The sequence below is a fragment of the Nerophis ophidion genome, linkage group LG01 (assembly GCF_033978795.1).
Source record: "Nerophis ophidion isolate RoL-2023_Sa linkage group LG01, RoL_Noph_v1.0, whole genome shotgun sequence".
In the NCBI taxonomy this organism is placed as follows: Eukaryota; Metazoa; Chordata; class Actinopteri; order Syngnathiformes; family Syngnathidae; genus Nerophis; species Nerophis ophidion.
This window is the reverse complement of record NC_084611.1, coordinates 86,110,102-86,131,612: the sequence shown is the minus strand read 5'-3', so window position 1 is coordinate 86,131,612 and position 21,511 is coordinate 86,110,102. Positions and strand designations below refer to the sequence as shown.

Below are 21,511 nucleotides of genomic sequence, written 5' to 3'. Positions count from 1 at the left end.
TATCAAAACCATTCTTTTTTAGGTTCAAACGAATAAAATGAGCTAAAATACCAGCATAAGACCTTAGCATGCTAATACAAGAAAAGTTGGCATTCTGTTAAGATGGCGCCAAGTATCAAAAGTCATGATTTTTAGGTTTAAACGAATCAAAATATCTAAAAAGCTAGCATAAAGCATTAGCATGCTAATGCTAATGTTAGCATGGTATAACAAGAACAGTTAGCATACTTGCAAGATGGCGAAAAGTGGCAAAATCCACACACTTTAGGTTTAAATGATTAACATCAGCTAAAATGCTAGCGTGTAATATTAGCATGGTAACCTAAGCAAGGTAATAGGAAAAGTTAGCATACTTCTAAGATGGCGGTAAGTATCAAAAGTCACAATTTTTAGGTTTAAACAAATCAAATTATCTAAAAAGCTAGCATAAAACATTAGCTTGCTAATGTAAGTATAACGGGAACCGTTAGCAGACTTGCAAGATGGCGAAAAATGTCAAAATCCACAAACTTTAGGTATAAATGATTAAAATCAGTTAAAATGCTAGCACAGAACATTAGCATGGTAACCTAAGCAAGATACCAGAAAAAGTTAGCATACTTCTCAGATGATGCCAAGTATCAAAAGTCACGATTTTTAGGTTTAAACAAATCAAATGATCTAAAAAGCTAGCTGAAAATATTAGCATGCTAACGTCAGCAGGTTGTAACGGGAACATTTAGCATACTTGCAAGATGGCGAAAAGTATCAAAATCCACACATTTTAAGTTTAAATGATTAAAATCAGCTGAAATGCTAGCATGAAGCATTAGCATGCTAATATTCACAAGATAACAGAAAAAGTTAGCATACTTCTAAGATGGCGCCTAGAATCAAAAGTCACAAGTTTTAGGTTTAAACAAATCAAATGAGCTGAATAGCAAACATAACACGTTAGCAGGCTAACACTAGCATTTTATAGCGCGAAACAGTTAACATACTTGCAAGATGGCGAAAAGTGTCAAAATCCACAAATTTTAAGTTTAAATGATTAAAATCAGCTGAAATGCTAGCATGAAAAATTAACATGCTAATTTAAGCATGCTAAAAAAAAGTTAGCATTGTTCTAAGATGCCACCTGGTCTCAAATGTCACAAGTTTTAGGTTTAAACAAATCAAATGAGCTGAAAAGCAAACATAAAAGGTTAGCAGGCTAACGGTAGCATTTTATAACGCGAAACAGTTAGCATACGTGCAAGATGGCGAAAAGTGTCAAAATCCACAAATTTTAAGTTCAAATGATTAAAATCAGCTGAAATGCTAGCATGAAACATTAGCATGCTAAAAAAGTTAGCATTCTTCTAAGATGGCACCTAGCATCAAACGTCACAAGTTTTAGGTTTAAACAGATCAATGAGCTGAAAAGCAAATATACAATTTTAGCAGGCTAACGCTAGCATTTTATAACGCGAAACAGTTAGCATACTTGCAAGATAGTGAAAATTGTCAGAATACACAAGTTTAAGGTTTAAATGATTATAATCAGCTGAAATGCTAGCATGAAACATTACCATGCTAATGTTAGCAAGATAACAGAAAAAGTTAGCATTCTTCTAAGATGGCGCCAGGTATCCGAAGTCACGAGTTTTAGGTTTAAACAAATCAACTGAGCTGAAAAGCATACATAAAAGGTTAGCATGCTAACGCTAGCATTTTATAATGTGAAACAGTTAGCATACTTGCAACATTGTGAAAAGTGTCAAAATCCACAAATTTTAAGTTTAAATGATTAAAATCAGCTGAAATGCTAGCATGGGACATTAGCATTTTAATGTTAGCATGCTATTGTTAGCAAGATAACAGAAACAGTTAGCTGACTTGCAAGATTGTAAAAACTGTCAAAATCCACTAATTTTAAGTTTAAATTATTAAAGTCAGCTAAAATGCAAGTATGAAAAATTAGCACGCTAATTTTAGCAAGATAACAGAAAAGGTTAGCATACTTCTAAGATGGCGCCAGGTATCAGAAGTCACGAGTTTTAGGTTTAAACAAATCAAATGAGCTGAAAAGCAAACATAAAAGGTTAGCATGCTAACGCTAACATTTTATAACATGGAACAGTTAGCATACTTGCAACATGGTGAAAAGTGTCAAAATCCACAAATTTTAAGTTTAAATGATTAAAATCAGCTGAAATGCTAGCATGGAACATTAGCATTTTAATGTTAGCATGCTATTGTTAGCAAGATAACAGAAACAGTTCGCAGACTTGCAAGATTGCAAAAACTGTCCAAATCCACAAATTTTAAGTTTAAATTATTAAAGTCAGCTAAAATGCAAGTATGAGAAATTAGCATGCTAATTTTAGCAAGATGACAGAAAAGGTTAGCATACTTCTAAGATGGCGCCAGGTATCAGAAGTCACAAGTTTTAGGTTTCAACAAATCAAATGAGCTGAAAAGCAAACATAAAAGGTTAGCATGCTAACACTAGCATTTTATGATGTGAAACAGTTAGCATACTTGCAACATGGTGAAAAGTGTCAAAATCTACAAATTTTAAGTTTAAATTATTAAAATCAGGTGAAATGCTAGCATTGAACATTAGCATTTTAATGTTAGCATGCTATTGTTAGCAAGATAACAGAAACAGTTAGCTGACTTGCAAGATTGCAAAAACTGTCAAAATCCACAAATTTCAAGTTTAAATTATTAAAGTCAGCTAAAATGCACGTATGATGAATTAGCATGCTAATTTTAGCAAGATAACAGAAAAGGTTAGCATACTTCTAAGATGGCGCCAGGTATCAGAAGTCACAAGTTTTAGGTTTAAACAAATCAAATGAGCTGAAAAGCAAACATAAAAGGTTAGCATGATAAGACTAGCATTTTATAACGTGAAACAGTTAGCATACTTGCAACATGGTGAAAAGTGTCAAAATCCACAACTTTTTAGTTTAAATGATTAAAATCAGCTGAAATGCTAGCATGGAACATTAGCATTTTAATGTTAGCATGCTATTGTTAGCAAGATAACAGAAACAGTTAGCTGACTTGCAAGATTGCAAAAACTGTCAAAATCCACAAATTTTAAGTTTAAATGATTAAAGTCAGCTAAAATGCAATTATGAAAAATTAGCATGCTAATTTTAGCAAGATAACAGAAAAGGTTGGCATACTTCTAAGATGGCGCCAGGTATCAGAAGTCACGAGTTTTAGGTTTAAACAAATCAAATGAGCTGAAAAGCAAACATAAAATGTTAGCATGCTAACACTAGCATTTTATGATGTGAAACAGTTAGCCTACTTGCAACATGGTGAAAAGTGTCAAAATCCACAACTTTTAAGTTTAAATGATTAAAATCAGCTGAAGTGCTAGCATGGAACATTAGCATTTTAATGTTAGCATGCTATTGTTAGCAAGATAACAGAAACAGTTAGCTGACTTGCAAGATTGCAAAAACTGTCCAAATCCACAAATTTTAAGTTTAAATTATTAAAGTCAGCTAAAATGCTAGTATCAAAAATTAGAATGCTAATTTTAGCAAGATAACAGAAAAGGTTTGCATACTTCTAAGATGGTGCCAGGTATCAGAAGTCACGAGTTTTAGGTTTAAACAAATCAAATGAGCTGAAAAGCAAACATAAAAGGTTAGCATGCTAACACTAGCATTTTATAATGTGAAACAGTTAGCCTACTTGCAACATGGTGAAAAGTGTCAAAATCCACAAATTTTAAGTTTAAATGATTAAAATCAGCTGAAATGCTAGCATGGAACATTAGCATTTTAATGTTAGCATGCTATTGTTAGCAAGATAACAGAAACAGTTAGCAGACTTGCAAGATTGCAAAAATTGTCCAAATCCACAAATTTTAAGTTTAAATGATTAAAGTCAGCTAAAATGCTAGTATCAAAAATGAGCATGCTAATTTTAGCAAGATAACAGAAAAGGTTTGCATACTTCTAAGATGGCGCCAGGTATCAGAAGTCACGAGTTTTAGGTTTCAACAAATCAAATGAGCTGAAAAGCAAACATAAAAGGTTAGCATGCTAACACTAGCATTTTATAATGTGAAACAGTTAGCCTACTTGCAACATGGTGAAAAGTGTCAAAATCCACAAATTTTAAGTTTAAATGATTAAAATCAGCTGAAATGCTAGCATGGAACATTAGCATTTTAATGTTAGCATGCTATTGTTAGCAAGATAACAGAAACAGTTAGCAGACTTGCAAGATTGCAAAAACTGTCAAAATACACAAATTTTAAGTTTAAATGATTAAAGTCAGCTAAAATGCAAGTATGATGAATTAGCATGCTAATTTTAGCAAGATAACAGAAAAGGTTGGCATACTTCTAAGATGGCGCCAGGTATCAGAAGTCACGAGTTTTAGGTTTCAACAAATCAAATGAGCTGAAAACCAAACATAAAACGTTAGCAGGCTAACGCTAGCATTTTTTAATGCAAGATGACGTAACGTAACAAAATCTAAAAATTTTAGGTTGTAATTATTAGATGTAGCTAAAACGCGAGCATAAAAGACGGCGACAAGTACCAAAAGCATGATTTCCAAGTTCAAATTTTGCCAGAAATTGTTTTTTCTTTGACCTTTTCTTTGAACTGTTCTGTAACCAAAGGCGATGGCTGTTTATGACCCCCGCCCCTTAGAAACATTGGCATAATGACATAGGAAAAGTTAGCGTTTTTATTTTTATAGGTACGTCTAAGTTGTGCGTGTTGGTTATCTGACTTATTTTTTTTACCCTGTTACACACTTCAGTGATTTTTACGTACGTCTAGCTTGTGTGCTACTGTGTGCTCGGCAGTTGTGTAGCTGCCCTTAGCCTAGTATGTTTCCCTTTTGTGAAGGACTTGACTGAAACATGTGTGCACATTAGTGCGTGTGTTGACACTTTGTGGACTGTGCATTATAGTCACGTGACTATCGCATAACTCCGCCCCCTGGTGGGTGAACGCTTGTTTTGTGTGAAAGGAGCTTTATTTGGGGGGGGGGGGGGCGGGTCTTGAACAGAAGCCAGCTTTTGTCCATCTTCAGTTATTCTGTGTGTCAGGGACATAATGTCGTCTCTTGTCTGCTAATCGCTGGCACGCTGGAAGTGTCTGCTAATCGCTGGCATGCTGCACATTTTTCTCCGACTTGAATATTCCAGGTCAGGGGATGTTTGGAAAGACAAACAGGAAATGAGGATTGTTAGTCCGCCAAAACAAAAGAAGCAATAATAAAAAAAAATGTAGCAGGAAATGAGAGTCGTTAAAAAGCAAACTTTTTTGTTCTTTAACCCAGTTGGCAGTCACAACTTCCTGTTTGGACTTGTTTCTTCTTCCTGTTCTAACGCTGAATGGTTTTTATAAGGTCACACCTTCTTGTTCAGTGCAAAATAAGTGTCAAAATAAAAGCACGGGAGTATTAACATGGCTTCTACCCCACTATTATGTTTTTTTTCTGCTCTTGTCTCAGTTTTTTTTCCCATGTCTTCCATACATGTGAGGAAGCGTTGTTATGTTCAGTGCAAAATAAGTGTCAAAATAAAAGCACGGGAGTATTAACATGGCTTCTACCCCACTATTATGTTTTTTGCTCTTTTCTCAGCTATTTTTCCACGCCTTCCATAAGTGTGAGGAAAAACTGTTATGTTCAGTGCAAAATAAGTGTCAAAATAAAAGCATGGAAGTATTAACATGGCTTTTACCTCACAATTTTTTTTTTTTTTTTTGCTGTTGTCTCAGCTTTTTTTCCATGCCTTTTATAAGCGTGAGGAAGCGCTGTTATGTTGAGTGCAAAATAAGTGTCAAAATAAAAGCATGGAAGTATTAGGGACGGCGTGGCGCAGTATGAAAGTGGCCGTGCGCAACCCGAGGGTCCCTGGTTCAAATCCCACCTAGTACCAACTTTGTCACGTCCGTTGTGTCCTGAGCAAGACACTTCACCCTTGCTCCTGATGGGTGCTGGTTGGCGCCTTGCATGGCAGCTCCCTCCATCAGTGTGTGTGAATGTGTGTGTGAATGGGTAAATGTGGAAGTAGTGTCAAAGCGCTTTGAGTACCTTGAAGGTAAAAAAGCGCTCTATACAAGTACAACCCCTTTAAGTATTAACATGGCTTTTACCTCACTATTTTTTTTTCTGCTCTTGTCTCAGCTTTTTTCCCCCATTCCTTCCATACATGTGAGGAAGTGTTGTTATGTTCAGTGCAAAATAAGTGTCAAAATAAAAGCACGGAAGTATTAACATGGCTTTTACCTCACTATTTTTAATTTTTTTTTGCTGTTGTCTGAGCTATTTTCCCCCATTCCTTCCATACATGTGAGGAAGCGCTGTTATGTTCAGTGCAAAATAAGTGTCAAAATAAAAGCATGGGAGTATTAACATGGCTTCTACCCCACTATTATGGTTTTTTTCTGCTTTTGTCTCAGCTTTTTTTCCATGCCTTCCGTAGTTGTGAGGAAGCGCTGTTATGTTCAGTGCAAAATAAGTGTCAAAATAAAAGCACGGGAGTATTACCATGGCTTCTACCCCACTGTTTTGTTTTTTTCTGCTCTTGTCTCAGCTTTTTTCCCCCATTCCTTCCATACATGTGAGGAAGCGCTGTTATGTTCAGTGCAAAATAAGTGTCAAAATAAAAGCATGGGAGTATTAACATGGCTTTTACCTCTCTATTTTTATTTATTTTTTGCTGTTGTTTCAGCTTTTTTTCCCCATTCCTTCCATACATGTGAGGAAGCGTTGTTATGTTCAGTGCAAAATAAGTGTCAAAATAAAAGCACGGGAGTATTAACATGGCTTCTACCCCACTGTTTTGTTTTTTTCTGCTCTTGTCTCAGCTTTTTTCCCCCATTCCTTCCATACATGTGAGGAAGCGCTGTTATGTTCAGTGCAAAATAAGTGTCAAAATAAAAGCATGGGAGTATTAACATGGCTTCTACCCCACTATTATGGTTTTTTTCTGCTTTTGTCTCAGCTTTTTTTCCATGCCTTCCGTAGTTGTGAGGAAGCGCTGTTATGTTCAGTGCAAAATAAGTGTCAAAATAAAAGCACGGGAGTATTAACATGGCTTCTACCCCACTGTTTTGTTTTTTTCTGCTCTTGTCTCAGCTTTTTTCCCCCCATTCCTTCCATACATGTGAGGAAGCGCTGTTATGTTCAGTGCAAAATAAGTGTCAAAATAAAAGCACGGAAGTATTAACATGGCTTTTACCTCACTTTTTTTTTTTTTTTTTTTTTTTTTGCTGTTGTCTCAGCTTTTTTTCCCATCCATCCATCCATTTTCTACCGCTTATTCCCTTTTTGGGGTCGCGGGGGGCGCTGCCTTTCATAGGCGTGAGGAAGCGCTGTTATGTTCAGTGCAAAATAAGTGTCAAAATAAAAGCACGGGAGTAATAACATGGCTTCTACCCCACTATCTGTTTTTTTCTGCTCTTGTCTCAGCTTGTTTTTTTCCATGTCTTCCATACATGTGAGGAAGCGCTGTTATGTTCAGTGCAAAATAAGTGTCAAAATAAAAGCATGGGAGTATTAACATGGCTTCTACCCCACTGTTTTGTTTTTTGCTCTTTTCTCAGCTATTTTTCCACGCCTTCCATAAGTGTGAGGAAAAACTGTTATGTTAAGTGCAAAATAAGTGTCAAAATAAAAGCATGGGAGTATTAACGTGGTTTCTAGTACATGGAAATTAGATTGTTAATCACTAGCTGGCAACTTATGTGTTAATCGCTTGCTGGCAACTACAACGTTAATTGCCAGCTGGTAAAGATAGCGCAAATAGCACGCTAGCTGGCAATGGGTGCACTAGTTGCTAGGTGACAACCAGGGCTGGCAACTGCACACTAATTGCTAGCTGACAGCTTGTGTGCTAATTGCTAGCTGGAAACTTGTGTGCTAATTACTAGCTGGCAACTACAGCGTTAGTTTCTAGCTGGCAACGATAGGGCAAATTGCACGCTAGCTGGAAACTGGTGCACTAGTTGCTAGGTTAATAGCTAGCTGACAGCTTGTGTGTTAATTGCTAGCTGTCAACTTGTGTGCTAATCACTAGCTGGCAACTACAGCGTTAATTGCTAGCTGGCAACGATCGCGCAAATTCCATGCTAGCTGGCAACTGGTGCGCTAGTTGCTAGGTGACACCTGTTTGTTAATTGCTAGCTGGCGATGTGTGTGCTAATGGCTAGCTGACAACTTGTGTGCTAATTGCTAGCTGGCAACTTGTGCTAATCGCTAGCTGGCAACTACAGCGTTAATTGCTAGCTGGCAACTATAGCGCAGATTGCACGCTAGCTGGCAACTGGTGTGCTAGGTGACAACATGTGTGTTAATTGCTAGCTGGCAACATGTGTACTAATCGCTAGATGACAACTTGTGTGTTAATTGCTAGCTGGGAACTTGTGTGCAATTCGCTAGCTGGCTACTACAGCGTTAGTTTTTTAGCTGGTGATGGTAGCGCAAATTGCACGCTAGCTGACAACGTGTGTGTTAACTGCTACCTGCAACTTGTGTGCTAATCGCTAGCTGGAAACTACAGCGTTAGTTGCTAGCTGGCAACAAGAGCGCAAATTGCACGCCAGCTGGCAACTGGTGCGCTAGTTGCTAGGTGACAACTAGGGCTGGCAACTGTGCACTAATTGCTGGCTGACAGCTTGTGGGTTAATTGCTAGCTGGCAACTTATGTGCTAATTGCTAGCTGGCAACTACAGCGTTAGTTGCTAGCTGGCAACTATAGCGCAGATTGCACGCTAGCTGGCAACTGGTGCGCTAGTTGCTAGGTGACAACTTGTGTGTTAATTGCTAGCTGGCAACTTGTGTGCTAATCGCTAGCTGACAACTTGTGTGTTAATTGCTAGCTGGCAACTTGTGTGCAATTCGCCAGCTGGCTACTACAGCGTTAGTTTTTTAGCTGGCAATGGTAGCGCAAATTGCACACTAGCTGACAACTTGTGTGTTAACTGCTACCTGCAAATTGTGTGCTAATCGCTAGCTCGAAACTACAGCGTTAGTTGCTAGCTGGCAACAATAGCGCAAATTGCACGCCAGCTGGCAACTGGTGCGCTAGTGGCTAGGTGACAACTAGGGCTGGCAACTGTGCACTAATTGCTGGCTGACAACTTGTGGGTTAATTGCTAGCTGGCAACTTATGTGCTAATCGCTAGCTGGCATCTACAGCGTTAGTTGCTAGCTGGCAACTATAGCGCAGACTGCACGCTAGCTGGCAACTGGTGCGCTAGTTGCTAGGTGACAACGTGTGTGTTAATTGCTAGCTGGCAACTTGTGTGCAATTCGCCAGCTGGCTACTACAGCGTTAGTTTTTTAGCTGGCAATGGTAGCGCAAATTGCACACTAGCTGACAACTTGTGTGTTAACTGCTACCTGCAACTTGTGTGATAATCGCTAGCTCGAAACTACAGAGTTAGTTGCTAGCTGGCAACAATAGCGCAAATTGCACGCCAGCTGGCAACTGGTGCGCTAGTGGCTAGGTGACAACTAGGGCTGGCAACTGTGCACTAATTGCTGGCTGACAACTTGTGGGTTAATTGCTAGCTGGCAACTTATGTGCTAATCGCTAGCTGGCATCTACAGCGTTAGTTGCTAGCTGGCAACTATAGCGCAGACTGCACGCTAGCTGGCAACTGGTGCGCTAGTTGCCAGGTGACAACTTGTGTGTTAATTGCTAGCTGGCAACATGTGTGCTAATCGCTAGATGACAACTTGTGTGTTAACTGCTACCTGCAACTTGTGTGCTAATCGCTAGCTGGAAACTACAGCGTTAGTTGCTAGCTGGCAACAATAGCGCAAATTGCACGCCAGCTGGCAACTGGTGCGCTAGTTGCTAGGTGACAACTAGGGCTGGCAACTGTGCACTAATTGCTGGCTGACAACTTGTGCGCTAGCTGGCAACTTATGTGCTAATTGCTAGCTGGCAACTACAGCGTTAGTTGCTAGCTGGCAACTATAGCGCAGATTGCACGCTAGCTGGCAACTGGTGTGCTAGTTGCTAGGTGATTACCTGTGTGTTAATTGCTAGCTGGCAACATGTGTGCTAATCGCTAACTGACAACTTGTGTGTTAATTGCTAGCTGGCAACTATAGCGCAAATTGCGCGCTAGCTACCAACTGGTGCGCTAGTTGCTCGGTGACAACTTGTTTGTTAATTGCAAGCTGGTAACCTGTCTGCTAATCGCTAGCTGGAAACTGGTGCGCTAGATGCTTGGTGACAACTCGGGTACTAACCTGTGACTGCTAACTAGACTGCTAATCGTTAGCTGGCCACTGGAGTGGTAATTGCAAGCTGGCGACTCGTCAGCAAATCGCTCGCTGGAAACTGGTGCGCCAATCGCTAGCTAACAGCTAGATCGTTAACCGCGACTACTGTGCTAATGGCTAGCTATGTAAAACCACACTACAGTGTTGTCATTATTCATGGCTCTTTAAAAACTTTTGACCTTGGGAATTTTTGACTTAATGAGCCAAGTGAAAGAGAAAGAAGTCGACCAAAAAAGTGGAAGTGAAATTGAGGAAGTTGTTGTGTGAGGTGAGTGCGAGGGCTTCCAAAGGCACACGTCAACAACACCCGGCAAGCAACCATTTCGTCCACGCCAAAGAGTAAGATTTTGATGCGCCGGCACTTTTGTCAAACGTTGTTACTTTGTTGTACTCGTCGTCACTTTAACGTGTTGTCTTCGTGTACTCGAGAGTAGTCAGTGTACAGCTTGTACACCAGCCACTGGCCATGATGATTATGTACTGTGGTAGCACCGTGGTTCTTAAGTCGGGGTTAGTTTCTAGCAGGTGTACAGTTTTAATAGGACACATATTGTACTTATTTTCTTTTTTTTAAATATGCCCGAAAAAGAGTAGGAAGAAGCACAACTTATTTAAACCTACCTTACCCTTTTCTACCTTGCAAAAATGACTATCGCACATGTTAGCTATTCACACAAATTCGTCATAAACACAACAGTTTTCTTTATAAAGATATTATTCAATTATGATGGAATTCTTCTTCTTTATCTATATGACACAATACAAACAACCTTCCCTAGTCATGGTGCAGGAAAAAAAAAATTAAACCAACAGAAAAAGTCAACAAACATGGTCACACTTAATTCAACCTGCTTACTGATCTGTGTGGGTATAAAAAAAAAAAACTCTAACATGCAAGGCATGATGGGAAAAATGCAAAACACCCCACACATTTAGGTGCTTTGGCACGCTCCACACCCCGCAGTTTTCTACCCGATAGTGTGAGAGTTAGTTTGTGACGAACCCCAAGATGCAGAGAAGGAGGCAGGCATTCAATGGGAATACATGATTTAATCAAAATACAAGAACAAACAAAAGGGTACTAAAAAAAAGCGCGCACGAGGCGGATAAACAAACTTAAAGAGCTAGCATGGGAGTTAGAAAACAAAAGGAGCTTGGCATGGAAGCTAACAAAAGCAAAAAGGACCTAGCGTGGAAGCTAGCGGGTAGTGAGCAGGAAAACGGAAGTCGTCACATGTTGTACAAAGACAAACTGAAAGCAGGGAACAAAAGACAGTAAGCTACAAGCTGCTACCGAAATATAGCTTACCCCTACGCGGAAATGACACGACAGGAGCGACACGACACGATGCGACAGGAGCGGCGATAAATGACATGTAGCAACGACAAGAGCGACAATAATCCAGCCTTTACTGGAAGACAAAGCAGGTACAATTAGGAGCGGGCTGATTGACACCAGGTGTGGCCAGGTGCCAATCAGCCGCTGCTGAGGGGAAAACACGTACAGGGGAAAAAAACTGGAAACAAACAAAATAAGAGCGGTGAGAGGAACTAAAAACAGGAAATACTAAACACAGACGAAAAACTAAAACACAAACAAACTGTCAGTGGCAAGCCTGACGGATAGGAACCGTTCCAGTATCAAAATGTCCGTCCAGACCGGGAAATTTAAATACTTATTTAAATTCAAACTGTTACTACGTCAACAATTTTCAGTCTTGCAAAAAAATAATACAACAATTGTTGTATTATTATTTTTTTTCAAAAATTCCAGTTTTTCCCGAAATTCCAGGAATTCTGAAATATGTATTTAAATTCAAACTTTTAATACGTCAAAATTGTTCAACCATTTCACATCATCTACAACAATTGTTGTATTTTTTTATATTCCCATTTTTCCCTAAATTCCAGGAATTCCGAAAAACCTATGTATAGTAAAACTGTTACTACGTCAACATTTTTCAATTGTTTTGAAAAATTTCAACGCCAACCTATTCATATCATCTACGAAAATCGTTGTATTATTTTTTTTTTAAATTCCCGTTTTTCCAGGAATTCCAAAATGCCTATTTAAATTCAAACTGTTACTACGTCAATATTTTTCAACCGTTTTGACAACTTTCAAAACCAACCCATTCATGTCATCTAAGAAAATTGTTGTATTATTTTTCTCGAAAATTTCCGAAATTCCTGAAATTCTGAAATACCTATTTAAATTCAAACTGTTACTAAGCCTACATTTTTCAACCGTTTCATATGATTTTCAACTATTTTTTTCATTTTATATTTTGAAATGCCTATTTAAATTCAAACTGTTACTACGTCAACATTTTTCAACCGCTTCGAAAAATCCCAACACCAACCCATTCATTTCATCTACGAAAAACTGTTGCCAATTTGTTGTTTAGGTGTGTACCTAAAAAAAAGTTGTTGAAATGCTAGCACGCCAACGTTAGCATGCATCAGGTATCAACAACATTATTGAAATACCAAAATAATACCTGTTAAATTAGATTTTTTTTTTTTTAAACCTAACAAGACTATTGTTAGCATGCTAACTAACATGTGTCAATTAGCAAAATATATCATTTGAAGGTGTGTATCTAAAAAAAAGGTTTTAAAATGCTAGCACTCTAACATTAGCATGCATCAAGGATCAACAACAGCTTTTATTATTGAAATACCAAAATTATACCTGTTAAATTAGATTTTTTTTTAAAGCTAACAAGACTATTGTTAGCATACTAACTAACATGTGTCAATTCGCAAAATATATCATTCTAAGGTGTGTACCTAAAAAAAAGTTTTTAAAATGCTAGCACGCTAATGTTGTCAACAACAGCTCTCATTATTGAATTACTAAAATTATACCCGTTAACTGAGATGTTTTTTTTAAACTAACAAGAGTATTGTTAGCATGCTAACTAAGATGTGCCAAATACCGAAATATGTCACTCTGAGGTGTGTACCTAAAAAAGGTTTTTAATATGCTAGCATGCTAATGTTAGCATGCATCTAGTACCAACAACAGCACTCATTATTGAAATACCAAAATGATACCTGTTGAATTAGATTGTTTTAAAAAACCTAACAAGACTATTTTTAGCCTGCTAACTAACATGTGTCAATTAGCAAAATATATCATTCTAAGGTGTGTACCTAAAAAAGGTTTTTAATATGTTAGCACGCTAATGTTAGCATGCATCTAGTACTAACAACAGCTCTCATTATTGAAATACCAAAATTATACCTGTTAAATTAAAAAAAAATTTAAAAGCTAACAAGACTATTTTTAGCATGCTAACTAACGTGTCAATTAGCAAAATATATCGTTCTAAGGTGTGTACGTCAAAAAAAAAAAAAGTGTTAATGTCAGAACGCTACCGATTGCACTTTGCGCGTCACATTCCTTCTAGTCTTTGTTACGGCTACAAGCAAACTGTCGGCGGAGATGATTAGTTGGTCCAATTAAAGAGTTGTGCGTTTGTGCAGCCAATGATGCATTCAAGGCTGTGCTGGCAAGTCAGGAATTTCCGGTGTATTATGGACAAACCAAAGGGGCTGACAGTTGTTTGGTTTTTTTCTGTGTTTTCTCACATTGATTCGTCGCCGTACCAGAATGTGAAGGTTTCTGAGCTCCTATTGGTTAAAACTCGAGGACTGGAGTGGAATTGGGGTCTTTGGGCTTTGTTTTGTGTTCACTGGGCCCCTCCTTGCCGCCCCCCCTTTCTCCTCTCCCCGGGGTGCTCGTTAGGTGAGGTCACTGAATGCGGCCCGACAGCCACGGCGCGTCTAAATAGTCCCACTGATGCTTTGTAGTCCTGAGGAGACCAAAGTGAAGCCGCTCCCCTTTTTTATGAGCTTGCTTTGTGCTGAGGGAGGAGTTTAAACACACACTCACACACACGCACGCACAATAGAACTTTATGGAGTTCTTACCGTTCAGGCCTGTAAGCACATTGGAGAAGCAATGCATCATTTATAAATGCACCTGCACTATTTGCTGATAAAGCTCACTTAGCGTGTGTGTGTGTGTGTGTGTGTGTTCTGGCACTTCAGACATAATGGGGACATCGCTCTGTTTACACACTCACCTTTAGGGGACCTCCGACGATATAGGGACCCGTAAAGGGAAACCTTTTTAAATGATAGTTGAAGTGATTTTTAAACTTTGACCCATGAAACATGTTTACTGGTTAGTTTGAGTGTGAGACATTTGCACAGCAGCCCCCTTATCGGGCTGTAGCTGGTACTGCACTCGCTCCTTTAAATGGTCCTCAGTAGTCACGAACAAATCTGTGTGAATTATGCACGGTTATTTAAATTTGGTCCCCATGAACCATATTAACTCTTTTTTCCCCAGGGTCCCCAGTAAGTCTGAACAGCACATTTCTTCATCCAGAGATTTAAAGATGTGTATGAGCTAACTAGTTAGCGAACATTTTACCTAAAATTTTTTATGCCTCCACAACCTGTAGAAAGGGTCACACCAGGCCACTGAGTAGGTAACTTAGCACGCTACTCAGTGGCCTAGTGGTTGCTTATTTTACTAAATACAATTGGTGGATAAAAACAAAGTCAATAGTACACTCAACCTAGTGGTTAGAGTCTGCCCTGAGATCGGTAGGTCGTGAGTTCAAACCCCGGCCGAGTCATACCAAAGACTATAAAAACGGGACCCATTACCTCCCTGCTTGGCACTCAGCATTAAGGGTTGGAATTGGGGGTTAAATCACCATAAATGATTCCCGGGCGTGGCACCGCTGCTGCTCACTGCTCCCCTCACTTCCCAGGGGGTGTTCAAGGGTGATGGGTCAAGTGCAGGGAATAATTTCGCCACATCTAGTATGTGTGACAATCATTGTTACTTTAACTTTAACTTTAACTTTAACTTTAATAATGATGAGAGTTGGCATACTTGCAAAGTGGCCGAAAATATCAAAAGCCACCAGTGTTGGTTTGAATAAAACACATTAGCATCAAATGTTAGCATGCTAATGTTAGCAAGGCAACATAGGAAAAAGTTGGCGTACTTCTAACATGGTGTGAAGTATCAAAAGCCATCGTGCTTAAGAGTCCAATGAATATAATCAGCTAAAATGCTAACATGAAACGTTAGCGCCTCCACGGTAGAATTTTGTAATGGGAACAGCGAGCCTGCTTGGAAGGTAGCTAAAGATATAAAATGCCACCAATTTAAGGTTGAAATCATCAAAATTAGCTGAAATGCTAGCATGCTAATGTTGGCAAGATAACATAGAAAAGATAGCATTGTAAAGTTAACATGCTTGCTTTTTTAACTAATTTTGCATGCGGGCTCCTAAAACTCGTAAAACTTGGTACTTGTCATGTGCTAACTGTTAACATGCTAACGTTAGTATTTCAATTCGGTTTGCACGAATCGTAGCCTTAAGCCGGAGCTCATTTTTCAGACCAGTTTTGAAAAATATGCATATAACATTTGTGGATTCATGAAATGACTTACCAGCCAAACATGCTGATTGCTAACATTACCAACAGCGGTAGACATTTTTTGGTGAACGACTCTTTGTGTTCCGTGTGGTTCCCAGGATGAAAATGCGGCGACACCGGGTGTTCTTGCTGTGCACAGTGGGCCTGTGCGTCATCTCATTCCTGCACTACTACAAGGCCCTCCACTACGTCTCCCTGCTGCGAGAACTCTCCGCCCCCGCCCCGTACTCCAACATCAAGTCCTTCATCATGGTCTCTGGCTTGTTCTGGAGGGAGAAGGGAGCGGCAGCCACGTTGCTCAGCCCTGCCTCCCCCGAAGAAGCCCCGCCCCTGCCGGCCCTCCACCCGTCGGACGCCAAAGGCGACGCGGCGGAGGACGCAGAACCGGAGCCGGCGCCCCCTCACCCTTGGCAGAAACCAGAGGAGAACCTGCGGGTAGACGTTCCGAATCAGGTAACTTTTGGTAATGACTTCTGGAATATTCTGTATATCAATCTCATTCCTGCATTATAAATTCAGCAAGAAGAAGACCACTTCCAAGCCCGGGAACCCAGCCGCCTTCCTCGACCTGCAGGCGTTTACCAGCAGGTCATCCTGTCGGACATTGAGCACCCGGCGGGGTCCCTGCTGGACCAAACTTCAGACCCCTTGGAATCCATAGGAGACATGCACACTCGCACTCACCAACTGCAAGACGACAAAACTCCGTACTTTGCGCGGACCAAAGCCGGAGCTCTTTGCTTCCGGCAGGGCACGGAGGTGGCTATTCCAAAGGACAACTCCGGAAGGACGGGCGCCGCCGCGGCCGGGGAAGGCGGACGCACAGGGCTGCCCGGGCTTCGGAAACCTCTGGAGGTTCAGCAGCAGCCATCCACACTTCCGAAACCCAAGACGAGGACACGAGTCGGGCGACGTCTGGTGAAGTGCGTGTGCCGCCCGGGGTGGCACGGACCCTACTGCGGCGTTCCCACCATGGTGTACCACTCCAACCTGCCCACCAAGGATCGCCTGACGCCCAGAGAGACTCCTCGGCGGGTCATCAACGCTATCAATGTGAATCACGAGTTCGACCTGCTGCACGTGCGCTTTCACGAGCTCGCCCAGGCCGTCGACCTGTTCCTGGTCTGCGAGTCCAACTTCACGGCATACGGAGAGAAACGACCTCTGAGGTAAGCCAACGTTGCCTCCGGTGGTATCGCAGCCGCTAACTCCGTCAATCCTAATTTCCTTCTGCAGTTTTCTTCGTCGTCTCCTCAACGGCACGTACGACTACGTCCGCCACAAGATCCTGTACGTGTTCCTCGACCACTTCCCGGACGGCGGGCGGCAGGACGGATGGATCGCCGACGACTACCTGCGCACCTTCCTGACCAGCAACGGCATGTCCCGGGTGGACGGCGTCCGGTCGGACGACGTCTTCGTCATCAACGACGCTGACGAGATCCCGGCTCGTGAGGCCCTCCTCTTCCTCAAGCTGTTTGACGGCTGGACGGAGCCTTTCGCCATCCACATGCGCAAGGTACAACTTTGTCACTTCTGATATCGATATTAGAGCCTTGGGTTTTGGCTGATTGCGAAACCTGTCAGGTTCAAACTGATGACAGAATAGTAGGTATGAAAAAGAAGTGCTAACTAAGCGTTTCCTCTTCTCCCCCCCCGCAGTCGCTCTACGGCTTCTTCTGGAAGCAGCTGGGCTCGCTGGAGGTGGTGTCGGGCTGCACGGTGGCCATGCTGCGCGAGGTCTACGACGGCGACGGCATCAAGCTGCGGCGGCGCCAGTACTACACGCTGCCGGGCTTCCGCAGGTACGAGAACGAGACAGGCCACATCCTGGTGCAGTGGTCCGTGGGCAGCCCCTTCCACTTCGCCGGCTGGCACTGCTCCTGGTGCTTCGCGCCCGAGGGCATCCACCTCAAGCTGGTGTCGGCGCAGAACGGTGACTTCCCGCGCTGGGGGGACTACGAGGACAAGTGCGACCTCAACTACATCCGGGAACTGATCCGCACGGGCGGCTGGTTCGACGGCTCCGTGCAGGAGTACCCCCCCGTGGATCCCAAAGAGCACATGTACGCCCCTCGCTACATGCTGGAGCACTACGACAGGTACCGCTACCTCCTGGAGAACCCCTACAGCCTAACGCCCGCGTAGCAGGGCGGCCATCCTGGGTAGGACGGGAACACCACCCGACTCGCTTAAAAAGCACTGACGGCGTTCCCGGGACCGCCCCGGACATGACGCGACCACTGGAGTAACCAAAACGTTTCCTCATTCCTGCCCTTGGTAGGGGGCGTGGCTAGGGCCGGTTTGCCCCGCCCACATCCGGCGATGACCAGCCTCTTACTTGAAGATTCCTTCCTGTTTGGACACTTCCTGTCCGAGATGCGTCCCCACAACGCCCGCACTCATCTCGCATGCACCTGTGTGTGTGTGTGTGTGTGTGTGTGTGTGTGTGTGTGTGTGTGTGTGTGTGTGTGTGTGTGTTTGTGTGTGTGTGTGTGTGTACATGAGCGAAGAAAAAACGCAAACAAAAAATAGTATTTATGATTTAAATGGAAGCTCCAAGTTCCCACATGAGAATTGCAGGAATGTGTGTATCTGTGTGTCCGTTTGTGGTTATTTGTGTGTGTGTGTGTGTGTGTGAGTATGTCTTTTTGTGTGTGTGTCTTCATGTGTATGTGTTTTTGTCTTTCTGTGTGTGTGTTTGTGTCTTTGTGTGTGCGTGTGTGTGTGTGTGAATTTGTAAGTGTGTGTGTGTGTGAATGTGTGTGTCTTTGTGTGTGTGTGTGTGTGTGTGTGTGTGTGTGACTGTGTCTTTGTGTGTGTGTTTTTGTGTCTTTGTGTGTGTGTTTGCGTCTGTGTGTGTTTGTGTGAATGTGTTTGTGAATGTGTGTGTGTGTGTGAATGTGTGTGTCTTTGTGTGTGTGAGTGTGTCTTTGTGTGTGTGTGTTTGTGTGCGTGTGTTTGCGTCTTTGTGTGTGTGTGTGTGTGTTTGTGTCTTTGTGTGTGTGTCTTTCTGTGTGTGTGTGTGTGTGTGTGTGTGTGTGTGTGTGTATGTTTGTGTGTGTATGTCTTTGTGTATGTGTGTGCGTGTGTTCATGTATTTGTGTGTGTGTGTGTGTGTGTGACTGTGTCTTTGTGTGTGTGTTTTTGTGTCTTTGTGTGTGTGTGTGTTTGCGTCTTTGTGTGTTTGTGTTTGTGTGAATGTGTTTGTGAATGTGTGTGTGTGGGTGAATGTGTGTGTCTTTGTGTGTGTGAGTGTGTCTTTGTGTGTGTGTGTGTTTTTTTGTCTTTGTGTGTGTGTGTTTGTGTGCGTGTGTTTGCGTCTTTGTGTGTGTGTGTGTTTGTGTCTTTGTGTGTGTGTCTTTCTGTGTGTGTGTGTGTGTGTATGTGTGTGTGTATGTCTTTGTGTATGTGTGTGCGTGTGTTCATGTATTTGTGTGTGTGTGTGTTTTTGTCTTTGTCTGTGTGTGTGTGTGTGTGTGTACGTGTGTGTATGTGTCTGTGTGTGCCAATCACACAAACGCACACTTTGGGACACACAAATGACATAGCGACAGACACACAAATTGACACAGTACTTATAAACACACTTTGATAGACACGCACAAAATTACACAAACTAAACAAACACTGCCGCACACACGAACAAAGTTGGCAAAAACACACAACGACACAGAGGGTCACACACAAAAACGCACACTTGAATAACCAGCAACACAATCGCATGCTGATAGTTGCACAAACGCACACTCTTAAACACACAAACTCACAACACAATATCCATGTTGGAGACTACAAAAACGCACACAATGGGACAAAGATGAAAACTCACACACACTACACACACAAAAACGCACACGCAACACAATTACATGCGGATGAATGCACACTTTGAGACACAAACACTGACACACACACACACACATGTTGATTGACATGTTAACACATAAAAACACACACTTTACTCACTAGTAACACAAGCACATGCTGATAGACAAATGACACAGCGACGGACACACAAATTAATAGACACACAAAAAATGCTTAAACTAACAATACAGTTGCATGCGGACACAAACTACACAACAAGTGACTAACCAATATTCAACACAACTGCAAGCGAGAAACTACACACTGTGGAACACAGGCACACACACAATGACGCACGCATGAACTAAATGGACACACAACCACACACAGAAGGACACACACGTTGATTGACAGGTTTACGCACAAAAACGCACACTTGACTCACTAGCAATCATGTCTTTTGATACAAAGGCCACTAATTTATCCATTCTTAAAAATGCAAACATTAGCATGCTAATGTTTAATTTTAGCATTTTAGCTAATTGTATTCATTTTAACCTAAAATCATGGCCTTGATTTATGGCGCCATTTTAGAAGTATGCTAACTTCACCACTAATAGCATGCTAATGTAATAAACTAATATTTTTACCAAATTTTATTAATTTTAACTTAAAAATCATGGCTTTCTATACAAAAGCCATAAATGTATTCAATGTTAAAATGCAAACATTAGCATGCTCACGTTTAATTTTAGCATTTTAGCTAATATATTCATTTTAACCTAAAATCCATGGCCTTAATTAAAGGTGCCATTTTAGGAGTACGCAAACTTCCCCTATAATAGCATGATAACATTAAATGATAATACTTAAGCTAATTTTATGCATTTTAACCTAAAAATCATGGCTTTTAATTTTTAGCGCCACCTTAGAAGTACGCTAGCTTCACCTATAAAGCATGCTAACGCTAAATGCCAATACATAAGCTAATTTTATTAATTTTCACCTAAAAATTATGGCTTTTTATACAAAAGCTACAAATTTAACCGATGTTAAAATGCAAACACTAGCATGCTAACATTTAATTGTAGCATTTTAGCTAATTGTATTCATTTTAACCTAAAAATCATGGCCTTGATTTATGGCGCCATTTTAGAAGTAGGCTAACTTCACCTATAATAGCATGCTAACGTTACATGCTAACATTTAAGTTTAATTTTATTCATTTTAACCTAAAAATTATGGCTTTTGATTTATAACGCCATTTTAGAAGTATGCTAAATTCACCTAAAATAGCATGATGATGTTAAATGCTAATACTTAAGCTAATTTTATTCATTTTAACCAAAAAAATCATGGCTTTCGATTTTTGCTAACCTGCTAACACTATAACATGCCAACGTCAACATGCAGTTGTCAAGCTTAGTATGTCATGTGCTGAATGTGGCCCCTAGGTCTTGCCAAAACAATGACCACTCCACTTTAACTTAAAGACCGTCAATATCGTTGCTCCAATAACGGAAGTGCAAAAGTTTCTAGCTGCTAGTGCGAGATGAGTTAGCGGCGCTTATTGCTTCATTTGACTATTGATCGATGAATGTTTGACGGGTTAGCGTCCAAGCAGGTTGTGTCATCGAGGGAATCGAGTAAAGCCCGCGGCCCGCTAATGGCGCTAAAGCGTGGCCCGCTACACCGCTTGAACCTCTGCCAGGGGCTAACAGCAGCTTTGGCACGGCGCCGCGTGTCAGTGAGTCCTCGTCAATAACGGCAATCAAAACATCCCCGCTAAGTCGAGCTTGCATGTTGAAGTTTTATTTGCGATGCTAAATTCGTGTCAGGGGTACATAATGCAAGATGTTAGCTACACTAGCATAGCTATGCAAGCGACATGCTAACATTACATTTTAACATCGTGCTCTGTAAGCAACATCAGTGTAGCTATGCGAGCGACATGCTAACACTGCATTTTAACATCAGA

General features: G+C 41.2%; 1 protein-coding gene across 2 annotated transcripts in view; it reads left to right on the top strand.

The window, feature by feature from the left end:
* mgat3b (beta-1,4-mannosyl-glycoprotein 4-beta-N-acetylglucosaminyltransferase b) overlaps positions 1 to 21,511 on the top strand; it is a 66,008-nt gene that overhangs the window by 36,618 nt on the left and 7,879 nt on the right. For both annotated transcript variants that reach the window (XM_061914331.1, XM_061914325.1), the window contains exons 2-5: positions 15,822 to 16,176; positions 16,243 to 16,892; positions 16,960 to 17,242; positions 17,386 to 21,511. The exon at positions 17,386 to 21,511 is cut by the window's right edge and continues 7,879 nt beyond it. In XM_061914331.1, the coding sequence (XP_061770315.1) occupies positions 15,823 to 16,176; positions 16,243 to 16,892; positions 16,960 to 17,242; positions 17,386 to 17,871 (1,773 nt within the window). In that variant the 5' untranslated portion in view covers position 15,822 and the 3' untranslated portion in view covers positions 17,872 to 21,511. The remainder of the gene's footprint in view (positions 1 to 15,821; positions 16,177 to 16,242; positions 16,893 to 16,959; positions 17,243 to 17,385) is intronic.